This window comes from Equus asinus, chromosome 1, assembly GCF_041296235.1.
Source record: "Equus asinus isolate D_3611 breed Donkey chromosome 1, EquAss-T2T_v2, whole genome shotgun sequence".
In the NCBI taxonomy this organism is placed as follows: Eukaryota; Metazoa; Chordata; class Mammalia; order Perissodactyla; family Equidae; genus Equus; species Equus asinus.
Genome location: NC_091790.1, coordinates 178,183,540 through 178,198,581, shown reverse-complemented (window position 1 = coordinate 178,198,581; position 15,042 = coordinate 178,183,540). Strand labels below are relative to the sequence as shown.

At 36.5% G+C, this 15,042-nt stretch overlaps 1 protein-coding gene across 10 annotated transcripts in view; it reads left to right on the top strand.

Annotated features, from left to right (window-relative positions):
* Nucleotides 1-15,042, top strand: part of CADPS2 (calcium dependent secretion activator 2) — a 496,507-nt gene that overhangs the window by 367,284 nt on the left and 114,181 nt on the right. For all 10 annotated transcript variants that reach the window (XM_044759580.2, XM_044759476.2, XM_070512671.1 and 7 more), the window contains exons 14-15: nucleotides 5,538-5,639; nucleotides 14,830-14,893. In XM_044759580.2, coding sequence (XP_044615515.1) covers nucleotides 5,538-5,639; nucleotides 14,830-14,893 — 166 coding nt within the window. The remainder of the gene's footprint in view (nucleotides 1-5,537; nucleotides 5,640-14,829; nucleotides 14,894-15,042) is intronic.

Sequence of the window (15,042 nt, the reverse complement as noted above, 5' to 3'; positions counted from 1 at the left end):
CCCCAAAATTGGTTTTTATTGGTCTTATAGGCCTTTGACATTTTGTATTATATTGGGAAAAAAAGGCTATAAAATGTGTGGATTGTGAACTGGTTAACCAGGGAAAGCGAAGCGACCAGCTTAGTCCATATCTGAATGTTGAAGCAGGTTCTCTCATTGATACCGGCTCTTCTACTCAAATGTCTGCAACCCAGTTTTATACTCCTTTCCTCTTAGATCTTTCTTGAACTGTGATGTTGTCATTCTTTACTTTCATAGAAACTAATTTCTTATCTGAACTACCCCAAAACCCATGGAAGATAAACGAAAATAGATTAGTAATACTGTTTGTCCCTCTTGTTCCTGAGTCGTCCTTTAAAAACATCTTTCCCACTTTAGGATTATGTTGCACTCCTGAGAGAAGGCATTGGTAATCGGGACAAGGTGTCCAATATGTGTAAAGGATTCTGTTTGTTTTAAAACGCCTAATCTGCCAAATCGATGAATAGCACAAATTATAAAATCCCTTAGTTATAGAGGAATTTAATGAAATTAATTTCGATTGGCCTTAATCTGTATAGGAACTGTTTTCTGGATGAATCTGCCTTTCAAAAATGGTTGTGTGTATGTGTGTGAGTGCACACACATGTGATGGTTTCTATGAAAAAAGAATGTGACCCATAGGCAGATGTAAGATCAGGCCATTAAGCTTCGGTGGCAGAAGGTTCTATTGTATAAATTCTGTTTTTTAAGACTCTTTGAAGTATAATTAACATAGACACAACTGCGTTTGGTGTTCAGTTGCTTATTATGTAATACCAGAAGGAAGCTCCAGGTCATAGCTTATTTGACTATATCTGTAATTAAAAGATCTGCATCTATTATTAAACTGTTTTATAATTTGTTCATATCTTAAATTTCTTTCATAGAATACTCTATTTTTATTGAAATCATGTAACTTCAGTAACTACAGGCCCCAGGAAAAATGAAAATATTAAATCTTGACACATGAGAATACCCTTACTTCTCTTTGGAACCACTTAAATATTTATCAGTCGTACAATTAAACCCCAATTAATGTTGAATCAGAAAATTGGTCTTTTATGTTAGAATTTTAAATAACCACATTTTAACATCATTTTTGACATTTTTATCAATTTTTCAATTTATCATTTGACGTTTTTATCAATGTCAAAGGACATTATTCTTTTTTTATTATTTCTAGAAAAAAATTCTAATTTTAAGATTTAAAGCAAATCATTTCCTTAATAAGTAAAATGGCAAGTAAACAATAAAAATTTTCTGCTAAGTGTAAATACATGCTAACTTTTGTTAGAGATATTTTTACCCTGAATACTTAACTATAATTCATGCTTCTGTTTGCTTTTCAAAACATTTCTTATTTTATCTGTGATATGATAAAAACATTCCAAATAATTTATGCAATATTAATACTAATAAGCAATTATACTAATTTTTGTGATATTACTACTTCATGAATTTTTATAATCTTATATAGCTGATATTTCTATGTTCTATATTTCATCCGTTCATTTCTTTAGCGTTTATGTATTGAACATCAACAATATGCCTGCCACTGTTCTGGGCACTAGAGGTAAGCACAAAGGAGGAAGACAGTAAACAAATAAATATATCCCTGTTGGATGACAGCCATATGTACAATGGCAAGCAATAAAGCATTTTAAAAGAGAAGAGGTCTGGGGGAATGGGAGGTTACACCTTTACGTCACATGGTTAGAAAGATAACCTCAATAATCCTGAGTACTGTCAGTAGAGATACAGAGGAAGTGAGTGAGCAAACTGTGTCTGTGCCTAGGGAAAGAGCTCCCTAGCAGTGGAAACAGCACATGCAAAGACCCTGAGGCAGAGCGTGTTTCCTATGTTTGAGGACTACCTAGGAGGCCAGGGTGTGTGGAGTGGAGGAACTTGCCATGAGGAGGAGAGGAGATCAGAGTGTGAGTGTGGGGAAGGGGAATCATAAGGTCTTCAAGACCATTATAAGTGTGCTGGTGGAAGCAGCCCATGCAAAGGTCCTGAGGCAGAGCATGCTTTCTATGTTCGAGGACTAGCTAGGAGGCTAGCATGGGTGAAATGGAGAGACTTGCCATGAGGAGTAGAGGAGATTAGAGTGTGAGTGTTGAAGAGGGATCACATAAGATCTTGTAGACCATTATAAGGGCTCTGGCTTTTACAAGGAGTGGTACCATTGTTAGGGGTATGACTCATGCTTGAAAAAGGCTCACAATAGTGTGTTGCCAATACTCTGACAAAGACAAGACTGGAGGAGGGAGATCAAGGAGACTGCAGCCATACCCAGGGGAGGACTGATGGCAGCTGGAACCAGCGGAGCAGCAGTAGAGGTGGTGAGGGGAGTCCAGGGGAGGACTGATGGCAGCTGGAACCAGCGGAGCAGCAGTAGAGGTGGTGAGGGGAGTCAAGTTCTGGGCATGCTTTGAAGGGATAGCTGACAGAAACTCATTTGTAAACTGAGCTTATGAAGCTATTTTAAATCCCTATTACCCTGAGTCTACTAGATGAACGTTCATAAAATGTGACTAGTTTAAGTTTCTCTCGAGGCTTCTGCAAGTCCAGATTTTGTAAATGTATGACAGAGCAAATTTTAGGACTGCCTTTGTTAAGGTCTTTTTTAATTGAATCACTGATTCAATGGTAGGTATTTTAAATTTTATTGATATTTAGGCTCTCTGCCTTATACAAGTAATATAGAAAATGTTTGATGCAAGTAAGTATATCTAAAATAATTCCACCATTATTGCTTCTCAGATATGGTTTCCATTTTTTAATAAGGATTTCTTTTTATTGCTCTTTATTATTTTCTGTGAAAAGATAGGGGAAAGAGAATGAGGCATGGGCGCTAAAAGCCTTGCCTTTGGAATACAAGAGACCTAGGTTGAAGGTCAGGCTCCTGCAGATACCTGCCGTGTGACCTTGGGGAAGCAACTTAGCCTCCCTGAGTCCCTGAGCTTCAGCAACTCCTCTCTCGGAGGCTAGAGAAAGGATTTCTGTGAGCATCCTATGTTGTTATGCATATAAAACAGCTAGCACAGTACCAGGTGCATATTTAGAATTATCTTTGTTTTAATAACTACCATGACAAGGAAGATATTGATGACACAGGAAGTATTTGCATTTATTTGAAAGAATAATTTTAGAAAGAGCTATTACTTTTAGGCTTGACTGCAGCAGAATTGCCAACAATTTAGATATAGAAGGCCACTTCATATACCTAATATTCAGTACATAGTCTTGTCTATACACTAAAATAAAGACACGTGAATAAGGGCTAGTCCAAAACATTAAATGTTGTAGTTAACCTGTCAGCTGTGTACCTAATATGGTAATGAACTCACTGAAAATGACAGCCCCGCACTGTGTATAACAGTCTTGATCTTAGTGAAGGTTGACAAGTGGCATTACCCTGACTTACCTTTCTCACTTTTCGTCGCCTGAACCCCTGGCTGCATCCTGTCAGGTAGACGAGGTGCCCCATGAAGTTATTTAACAGGACGACTCGCTCTGTCACTGTGGATCACAATCTGCTTTGATAGTTGGAGCAAACAGTAAAATTCACTCAGATGTAACCGTGTGGTTGGTATCTGTCAGAGAGCAAAGCCAAAGGGCCATGTCAGTCATCAGAACAATAAAGATGAGTGCTTTGCTCTTTTTCGTCAAGTTTGCATAGGTTTATTTAGTGAAATAACCAACCTGCAACTTTGTGGTGTGAGTTTTTATGCTCTCTCTGTAATAACATAACATAGTTATAAGTTTTGTCTGAATGCCCAAATTACCAACTTAATAATTTATATAGAACTCTCCAGTTGAACTTCTGTGATCGTCGTAAATACTTGTTCGTAGTTTACCATGTGATTTTTGTGCTATCATTGCTTTATGGGAATTGACTCTGAAGTGATATGTGAAAAATTCCATTGTTAAACTATTATAAAACATTGGGGTTAGCTCATAGTTCATTGCTTTGTAGTTTGTAAATTAGACTTTCTCTTCTCCTTCCTAAAAATGTTTGAAAGACCAGTATTTTGCTATTAGTTTTTCTGCAGTTAACATTCAAAACACATTCTGATGGAATAAATGGGGTTGATGTATTATTCTGCCAAAATTAAATAATTGTGTTTCTCTATTTAGGGAAGAAATATAATTGTAAGTAATGTTTTCAAAGCATAAATTCCAGCAGGATGTGAGATTCCGAAATAAATTATTTACTCTATACTGGAAGAAACTTCTCAGACTTAAATGACATTTTGATATGAATAAAAGGTCTTTGTGTCATTTGATTCAGGTATAACTTTAAAATTAATTGCTTTTATCCTAATTGACTAGTTTACAAGATTCAAAAATATACACACACATATGTATGTATGTATATATATAAAAACAACGAGAGCATCAAATAGAAATCTTGTTGGGAGAGTTACTTTAAGCATTCATTTTTCTTTGTTTTCATAACCCTCATTTCTACCTATTTTATGCATAAATATTAAAAATTAGTAATTTGGAATGATAAATACATGAGTCGATGAGAATTAAAATATAATATTTAGAAAAATAAGCTAATATGGGAAGAGATTATTGGTGTTAATTATCAAATGTGAAAGATTCATTTTGTTGAAATATATAAACAGATTTTGAAATGAATATGAGATTAAAATATCTTTTTCTCTGTGTTAAGGACAGTAATATATAAAATTTATATCTTCAAAATTTTAGTTGATTGCTATACAACCAGATGCTTAGATTGGTACAGAATAAATTCTAAATTCCTGACATTAGATATATTTTGTATTTTCAATCTTAACCTAAGTAAAAGGAGATTTCCGTTCAGTCTTCACAGCTACTTTTAAAAATCGTAATGAAAACTTACATTTATTCCATAGGGATATTTTCTTAAACGCTAAATCTTGATTAAAAAACATAGCTCGTCTGTCTTTTCTGTATATGTTTTAATCTAAATATTTATTTTGCTTTATGTGCTTACATATTTAACCAGAAAAATAAAATAGGGCAGTAAACCACTTCATGTATCCAAAATTTCTATGATTCTTACAGCAATTAAAATTAAATCTCCAATTTCACATTAGCTTAATTTTTATTTGGAAGAGTGAAGCAGTTAAGACATTTTAGCTGGCATTCAGTATATTTTTTTGTAATAGTTCCATTCAGGGGTATTCATTTAATGATCAAATGTTTGGTACCACTATAAAACACTTTTTACTGCCATTCTCAAGGACTAGTCATTGTTTTCTGTAGATCTGGAGAATATTTATTGTAATCTTTTACCTTGAAGGCTGTCTGAAAGAGAATAATTTCTTTCCATTCATTCCAGGTCAAAATACAAAGCAAATGGCTGCAAATGTCTCCAGTAAATTTCTACTGTAGACACAAGCAATATGTATACCTTAATTATTTGGATTTTTCAAGGAAATATGTATATATATGAAGATATTAAATATTTAAAAGTAAAGATTCTGTCAGTATAAATTACTGATTCTGATTTGTTTCAGGCCTGATGGAATTGGAACTGTGTCAGTGGAAGAAAAAGAGAGATTTGAGGAGATAAAAGAAAGACTCTCTTCCCTTTTAGAAAATCAGATAAGCCATTTCAGGTATGTACTCTATCCATTACTGCAAGTATTTGTTTTCTTACTTCACTCAACCTTCCAATCCCCTACAAATGTTTATTTTATTTTTCTGCTACGACTCAAGAACTATCAGTAGCTTCTCCTCCATTGCTTGCCAGGTATGATCCACATTTCTCAATCTGTGGTCTGCTTCTCAGCCTGCCATTCACTTTCCATGACTCATTTAGGTAGGGCCCTTCCCCCTACAGTCTCCATTCCACCCTACCTCTCGCTTCCTTGGGCATTGCTCATCCTTGCGTAGCCTCTTCCCATGAGCTCTGGTGACTATTCCTCCCTCTCTCTGTGTCACCAGACAAGGAGACTCTCAAGTCCCACCTTCACAGTGGAGCCTTTCTCAATTATTCTGGCAAAGGGTGGAAAAGCTGAAGTCCTTTAGGATGTATCGTCTGTGCTCTTGACTAGTCACCACATAGTTATGACATACATTTCGTAAGTAGTTAGTTATTTTATTGACATTCTGTGAGTACAAGGGCCATGGTGCCTAGCACAGTTCCTTGCTCAAAAACATTAACTATTGTTACTAAGAAACATTTGCAGAGTGAAAGATAAACGTCTTGATGATATTCCTTTTTTCCCTGATTATAAATAGTTGAAAACAGAAGTATGCCAATACATCTCCTTTTTCTTTTACTCTTATCACTAGATCCTGTAGTGTTGCCATGTCAGTGTATTGTCTGTCATGTTGCAGGTATGTGACATGGAAACATTTCATGTAAACTTGCTGAAAAAATAATGTTGGTTAATATTAACATTCCCCTTAAACAGTGTGAAAACACTTATTTAACCGTTGAAACAGTGTATGGCTGCTCTGGGCCTCAGTTTCCTTATCTGTAATATGAAAAGCTTAGACTCAGTGATTTTTAAATGATGTTAAAGGAAGAAATTCTCAGAGGTTATCCTGTGCATCTGTTCCCCAGCATTAGTGATTTCACCTGGGGCTGGTACCGCCACCTTAAGATAAGTGAATGAGGGAGAATTTTCATTGTCACAATAACCAGGCATGCGATCAGTCTTTTAGTGCTGGGTTTAGACATGTAATGTGTGGGATGGTCTCACATTGGAGAACTGTTCAACCCAAAAGGTCAGCAGACTCATTTTAGGAAACACTGCTCTGGATAGCATAGCAGAATTCAACTTTTACACAGTTAAGATTGAATTCTCTACTGATTCTTTATTAGTTTGTGAACAAAACGGAGACACGAAGAAGGCTTTTGCATTTGCAGAGAATGTTCCTGCATTTGCCATTGTTAAGAGTGTTGTCTCTTAGTTGTGTAGAAACCCTTAAAATCATTGTATATGTCTTTCAATAAAAATTAATATACTTTTCTCTTTTCTGACCTTTTTAAGATAGAGCTCATCATTCAGTTAAATATCTATATCAGTCTCCATGGTTATTGGTATCAATGCTTTCATCTGCAAATAATAGATGGTACTTCAGACTGGTTTAAGAAATACGTGTATACACTCACTTAACTTCAGGTCTCAGATAGGTTGAACTTTAAGACAGGCTGAATTCAGTAGCCACAGCTCCATTTCTTTGTGATTCTCACTTGGCTATCCTCCTTCATGGGATGGCTTTATCCCTAGATTGGTAGTAAGACCACGGAATCCCTTGGCCTCACATCTATATATTCTAGTCTTCAAAGGAAGTACTAGAGGCCATCTCTTTCTGTGGTTCTCTCTTAGGATTGTTAACAAGTTTCCTTAGAAGATCCTAGCAAACTACCCCTCATATCTCATTTGCCTTAAGTAGGTCATTGGCCCAGTCCTAACCAAACCCAGTGGCCAGGGGAAGCCCACACACTAGATGCCTCAGTCAGTCACTGATGAGCAATGGGATCACTGTGATTGAGTTAGCCTAGTTAGAGCCACCCACCAGGGGACTTCAGTCCCCTACACTGCTGCCTGGCAACTACACAGGAGGAGGCAGGGAACGGCAGTTGTCCACATCATTTATTGTATTAGTTTCCCGTCTCTTACATTTTGCTTCTCTATTTCTCATATATGCACGTCCTCTTTGAATAATTTCTCTAAAGATTTACTCTAGAATTCTTTTTAGCTTTTATTTCTTTGATATACTGAGGACAAGAACTGAAATGAATTGGTCTAGACATTTTGGGCTGACTTTTATATTCCCTTCTGATGTTTGCAGAGTTTGTATAAATTTTACCACTTTTGTTTTTCCTGAGTCCGCAAAGACTAGATGAGGGAAAATGGGATTAAAATAAAACAGAAGAAATTTTAGTTGTCCATATAGGCAAGTTTAGAAAAATTTTTAAATTATCCATGAGGATTTTCATAAGGATTCTACCAGATGATCTTCCTTAGTCTCTTATGTTGGCTTACTAAATGTTAAATTTACTAATGTTAAAATTTAGAAAGAATGGAAATTATTTATCAACTCATACTAAAGAAGTAACCACAGTACTGTTAATAACTTCTATATAGAAATTTATTTATTTAGGCCCAACCATATTCCAGAAATAAATTTCAAAGTCAGAGATAAAATAATAAGACAAATTAAGTTAAACATAAATGAGGAACTTCTGGTTAAAGATAGATTGAATGCATGGCTGGCTAAGCTTCCTCACAGAACCTAACTAAAACAACAGAACAGTGTTTTTCAGAAGACAGAAACTCACAAGGACAACAAGAGTAAGAAAAAAATGGAAAGAAAAATAAAATAAAAAATGTGGAAGTCAGAGAGATGAATGGTATCTAATTTAGCCACCTAGGGAAAAATGAATCATAAGCTAGCGTTGGGGAAAACAGAGAAGATCGTGAGGCTATACAATCACCAAAACGTTTAGAAACTGCCAGTATTAAGCCCTTCTAGAAATTGAGAGTTAAGGACTATTTGTTGTAAATCTGTGTAAGACACGCTTAGATCCCCAGGTCTCTTTTCCAACTCAGCAGCCAGGCTGCTGCCCCTCCCCTCTCCTGGCAGAGCACTACAGATTTATTCCCTGGAGAGAGTAAAATTAGAGGGTATCTGGATGGATTAGAGGGGGTGGAGGAGGGGAGGAAACATGAGGCACAGTTGGAGTTAGGGATTATATGCGGAAACATGGAGATTAAATCAACATTTCTTCTGAAACCTGAGAAGCACAGCCTTCTTCTAACTCACATACTTGACTCCCAAAATGTTGGCTGGCAGGCAGGCAGGTTTATACCTTCCAGGCATATTCTAAGTGTCTCCTCCTGGGACTCTGACTAGCCCAAGAGAAAAGACCTAAAGCTGTGGACAGTAAAGACTCCCACTGAAACAGCCCAGACAGATTCCCCTTTAGAAAAGACCATAGTCTTCACATACCCACCTGGGTGCACATAGCTTCCATTCAGTTTTTTAATACCAAACTTTTGAAAATGATCAGACAGCCAAGGCCATCAGACGTTTGAGAAAAGCATTTACTATGGAACACAGAGCCCAAAACAAGTAAAGTAAAAAAAAAAAAATGCAACTTGGAAACAAAGATTATATGGGAAGAGGAAAATGGGGTAGGGGTCGTGGGATTTATTACTAATATCTTTAGAGAGGTTTGAGAAGACAGCATCTATAAAACAAAAACAAGATGTTAAAAAACCTCAAGGAACAAATAAGAGCTCTTAGAAATTGTATGCAAATGACATACAAATACATACACGTGATTGAAAGATTAAGTTAATGAAACCTCCCAGAAAGTAGGGGGAGTCATGGGGTAGGAAAATTGGAGTACAAAGATGAGAAAAATTAAGGAGCTGCTTAGGAGTTTCATCATAAATAATAAGAATTCCAGAAACAGTTAAGGCTGAAGGTAAGAAATTATCAATAAAATTATTGAAAAAAATTATCCAGAATTAAAAGGCATAAGTGTTCAGATTGAAAGAGCTCATTGATTACCCAGCACAATGGACTAAAATACCCATCAGGGTACATTTTCACAAATTTGTAGAATGTTAGGGATAAAAGAGAAGATCCTGAAATACAAAGAATCAAGAATCAGAATGGCTTCTGAACATGATTTAGTCTACAAATATTTATTGAGTACCTACTATGTGTCAGGCGGTGAACAAAATGAAAAAAGATCCTCTGCAGCTTTCATTTTGATGTGAGGAGCAATACTGATATCCAGAAAGCAGTGTATCAGTAACTTCATAATTCTGAGGAAAGATTATTTCCAACTTCGAATTCTCTATCAGCAAAAGTCTTGATTAAGGGCAATGGCAGAATAATGACATTTCCAGATATGCAGGACCTCAGAAGATATGCTTCCCGTATTCCCTTTCTGGGGAATGCAATTTACAAGACTAAGAGAAAACAAAGAGGAGAATTAAGATCCCTGAAACAGGAAATCAACATGAGAGAGGAGGGAATCTTCATAATAGTGGCTAATAGAGACGCCAAGTGACATTGAGCTTAGAGAGCAACCAGTTCTCACGGGAGTAGGTCAGAAAATTCTTCAAGTAGATTCAATTGACAAAACAGAGATATTTTAATATATTAAGAGGAGATTTACCCCTGGAACTGAGTTCGGAGTTGCATTATTTAGACTGTATTAATTATATGAGAGTTTAGAGTTGTATTAGATTAAGTATATAAAAAGAAGAAATTAAAAACAAAGACAAGTATTAATTATAAACAAAATAGTGGCACATTAAAAGTAATCATAGTAAACACTATGTCTCAGCTATCTAGGACATTTACATAATCAATGTAATGTAGGTACTGAATTTAGATCTAACCCCCAAAAATGGTGTAACTGTGTTAGAAGCATAGGAAGGACAGGAATTCTGTTTAGGGTGGGGGAAAGTGGTCTTAAAAAAAAACTACTTATGTCCAAGATGGAGTAACAGGGATGATATTTACCCTTCCACCTGAAATAGTTTTTTTAAGGGCAAGATATGTGGAGAAAATGATTTTTAAGACATTAAACATAAGATAATAACTGTGTTTCCTGAGAGATGGGAAACAAATGAATCAGCCCTTTAATTGACCCTGCTTACTGCCAGGAGTGTTTCCAGGCCATGGCCCAGGGAGGAGGAACCTGGGTGGACCCCAGTGGACATCTTGACTTGAGGAGACAGAACTGGGAGTCCAGAGAGGCAAAGCAGCCAGAGTTCTCATGTCAAAATTCTAAAGAAGAGAGACCTACAGGTATTTGCTGGGAATCCCCCTAGAATCTTCAGCTAAATACTGATCTGTGCCTTGTATGTGAGGAAACTATTCAAAGTTGGGCAAAGAACTATATGAAAGGATTACAGGGGGAAATCCTCAAAGCTAACACAGGGCTAGGAGTAATTCCAGTTTCCACCACCCAGAATGGAAACCTTCTAATTCATGGGCATCAGATATAGTACTTAGAGGGGTTTGTCTCCATAGTGGAAAAAAACTGTTCCTCGAATAAACACTGTCGTGGTTTCTCCTAATGAGGATTAAAAAATCAAGAGTCAAATGGATCAAATCGTTTTCAAGTAATTTACATTCCAGAACAAAGTTCAAGAATGTTTAAAGGAATACAAAATTGTTCAGTCATCAATAAGGTAAAATAACAATGTCTAGCATCCAGTCAAAAATTTCCAGGCATATAAAGAAACAGTAAAATATGACCAGTGAAGAGAATTTTAAAAACCAACCAGAAAGGAAAGTGATACCGAAGATAGAATTAGTAAACAGTAGTATTAAAAGAATTAACATTATCACGTGTCATATGTTCAGCCTGCTAAGGGCATCAATGGAAAACCTACAGCTAACATGATACTTAATAGTGAAAGACTGTTTTCTACCTAAGATGAAAAACAAGGCAAGGTTGTCTGCTCAAAAGTCAATGATCGAGGTAACGTGGTATGGAGAGTCCAGAAATACACGGATATGGTCAATTGATTTTCAACAAATGTACAAAGTTTACAAAGTATGCTTTTTTTCAACAAATGGTGCTGAAACAGTTGGATACCCAAATGCAAAATATTAACCTGGATCCATACCTCACACCTGATTCAAAAGCTAACTCAAAATGGATAGGCCTAGAAAACAGAAAATCTCAGTGTCCTTGGACTAAGCAAAGATTCTTAAAACATCAAAATCATTATTCATAAATGGAAAAATGTTCCCTTGAACTTTTCAACTTTTGATCTTCCAAAGACATTGTTGGGGGAATAAAGAGATAAACCTCAGAATAGGAGAAAATATTTGTGCAATACAACCCCACGAAAGACTTCTGTCCAGAATATATAACTCTTAATAAGAAATGAAACAACCCAATAAAAAATTGTTTTGACAGATATTTCAGCAAAGATATATGATGGTGAAAAGATGCTCAAATCATTACTCTTTAGGGAAGTACGAATTAAAACCACGAGGTACTACTACATGTCTATTAGTATAACTAAAATTTTAGAAAATCACACTGAACTAGCAGCCATTGGCATGATTGTGAAACTGGAATTCCGCGTACACTGCTGACAGAAATGTAAAGTGATACAACCCACTTTGTAAAATAGTTTGCAGGTTTTTAAAAGTTTAAGTGCCTAACGTATGACCCAGCCATTCCACTCCAGGTATTTTCCCAGGAGAAATGGAGGCATATGTCCACAAAGACTTTTACATGAATGTTCAAGCCAATATTATTCATAATAGCAAAAACATGAAAACAAGCCAGATGACCATCACCAAAGAATGGATAAAAAATGTATCAGAATACTTCCAAGCAATAAAAAGGAGTGAACTGTTGATACATGCAATAGCTTAAATGAATATCAAAATAACTATGTTGAGCGAGAGAAATCAGACCCAAGAAACTACATACTTTATAATTTGTTTACATAAAATTAGGGAAAATACCAACTAATGCAGATGATGGAAAGTAAATCAATGGTTGCCTGGGGTGGGGAAGAAACATTTGGGGGTCATGAATATGTGTATTACGTTGATTGTGGTGATAGTTTCACAGTTCAAAACTTATCAAATTGTGTACTTTAAGTAGGTGCAGTTCGTTTAAATGCCAAAAGAATCAGCTAATAGTTAAGAACATTTGCTAGAGAAATTAATTGGGGAGGGGGTGGAACTGACATAAAGGAATTCTGTTTCTCATTAAAAGCCTCTTAGAAGAAGTTTCCTTTTAGACTATATGCATACGTAACTTTGATTAAAAATAATGTGTTTAAAATGGGTAAGGAAAAGAAACAGCTTAATCATGGGACAAGTCCATGCAGGCTCATTTATCTGTGCAATTAATTTATTGAAGTGGGAATTGGTGATTTCAGTTTATCCAGATTAGGTATTAAACTTGGTTGAATTTTATTTGATAATTGAGTGTTTTCCACTTCACTTTGCTATTATAGAGCCGTCAAAGTGGTAAAAACCCAAAATATTTATCCTGAAAGGCAGAACAAAATGATTCCCTTCTTTTAAAACTTGTTTTGTACAAATTAATTAAGCTTCTGTGTAGTTATTTTCTGTACTTTATTGATTCAGGATTACTTGTAGTCTGTAAATGTGTTGAATTATTTACACATCGTGGGCAGCTAATGCTAATTCAGAACATACCCAGTGGGACCTCAGAGCCCTGAAATGCTAAATGTAATCTGGGGATCAGTAACATTCCATTCATAAAATGTGTCACCCACAGGTTAATGGAAATAAACAATAGGAAAGACAATGGGTGGATTATGCAAATGCACTGAAAAGATTTAAGCAGGAGGAGGGGACTACGAGAACCCAATTTGTGTTTTATTGAAACGTGGATTAAGCTTTATGGTCGACAAAATGATTAAAGCTACTTTGCTAATTTGCTAATTCTCTAAAAAGCGCCACTGCACAGGAAAAACTCTATCAAAATAAATTGGTTGTGGCTTTTCTGGTGTGTGGGGAGAGGGTAAGAGGGTGAACAGAGGCAAGATTAAGCAAAAGAAATTTTTAACAGTAAATGAAATGATAAAGAGTATTCGAAAGAAAAATTTAAGCGACTAGATTAATGACTTATTTGCATTTATCTGAGACTAATGAAAGTTTCGTGAAACTAAAACCCAATCCTAATATAGATTGAATGACTGCTTTGTGAGAAATCAATCTTTTTCTTTAAAATTTGGTCCTATAAAACAAACTTAAAATATAAGGAAACCTGTTCAAATTACAGCATGGAAGAAAATTATTTCCTTGTTAACTACATCTTAGAAAATGTCTGCTAAGCCCCTAAATAATGGCAAAGGACTTGGAAATGAGGAAACTTCCTTTCAAGTTATTAGTTCAAAGATTTCTGAGTCAGAGCAAGGTGGCAGCCTAAGGACAGCCCCAGGGGCTTGCAGCACTGGGTCTTGGGGCGGTGCAGTGGGCAGGGAGGGGGTACTTCGCTGAATATGGTTCCACAAAGCAAGGAGTTCCAGCAGGATGAAGTGGCCCTGATGTCCTGTACTCTTTAAGTGGAAAGTGACCTGAAGAGGGACTCCCTGGTAAAGAGCAATAAACTTGTCAGCACCACGTGACAAGTAACTTCTGAGCAGCCCACTCACTCTCCCCGCCTCTGCCCCTGACTTCAGAACATCCATAACCTGCCGCTCCCCCCCTCCCCCCCGCCCCCCCCGCCTCGTTGTTGGTGTGTTTGGATCCCATGGGACTAGAAATACCGCAGATTAACGACTCTGCGGGCAAAAGCGCTGCCGAAGGTTTTTGTGTTTTGTGTGGGGCCGTGGGAATGGTTGACATGAGCATAGACAGGCAATGTCTATAAAGGAGTCTAACTGGACCTTTGTCCTAGAAGTTAGGTCTGTGGTGTACGGTTCCATCTTAAACCGCACATAAATGTACGAGGAAAAGGAGGAAGCCGGTGCATTTTTTTGTAGAGCTTGAATAGCAACAAACTTCGAAGGGAAATTATTCGGGACTTTAAGTATCTCTTTACTCATAGGACCCTAGAGGTTCTTTTTCGTTTCCTGTGTTCTTTCTGTCCATGTATCATCAAGACTTTGAACCTTTTTCATCACAGTTGACGCATTTACTGTTTAAGATGTTTAAATCGTGGGACTAGGCAAACTTCCGCAGGTAAAATTTCCCCAGAAGGTCGATGCTGTTTTAACCACCTTTCGTTGTTCTCCAGAAATGCCAAGTGATAGAAGAGGGAATTATTTAGCAGTCTTGAATATTAAATGTTTAACTTTTTTATTCCTTCTTTTGTTTTTAAAGATACTGTTTTCCCTTCGGACGACCTGAAGGTGCTCTAAAAGCTACACTTTCATTACTTGAAAGGGTATGTTTGAACATTGCTTTATAAATGGTTTGCGTTCTCAGTTGCTCTGTATTTTAGTTATTCAACTAGGCAGACAGTCTCGTTCCTCACGGTGCCTGTTCTTCTGAGTCCACAGCATTTCAGCAATTTCTCACCTTTTAGTGCTACAT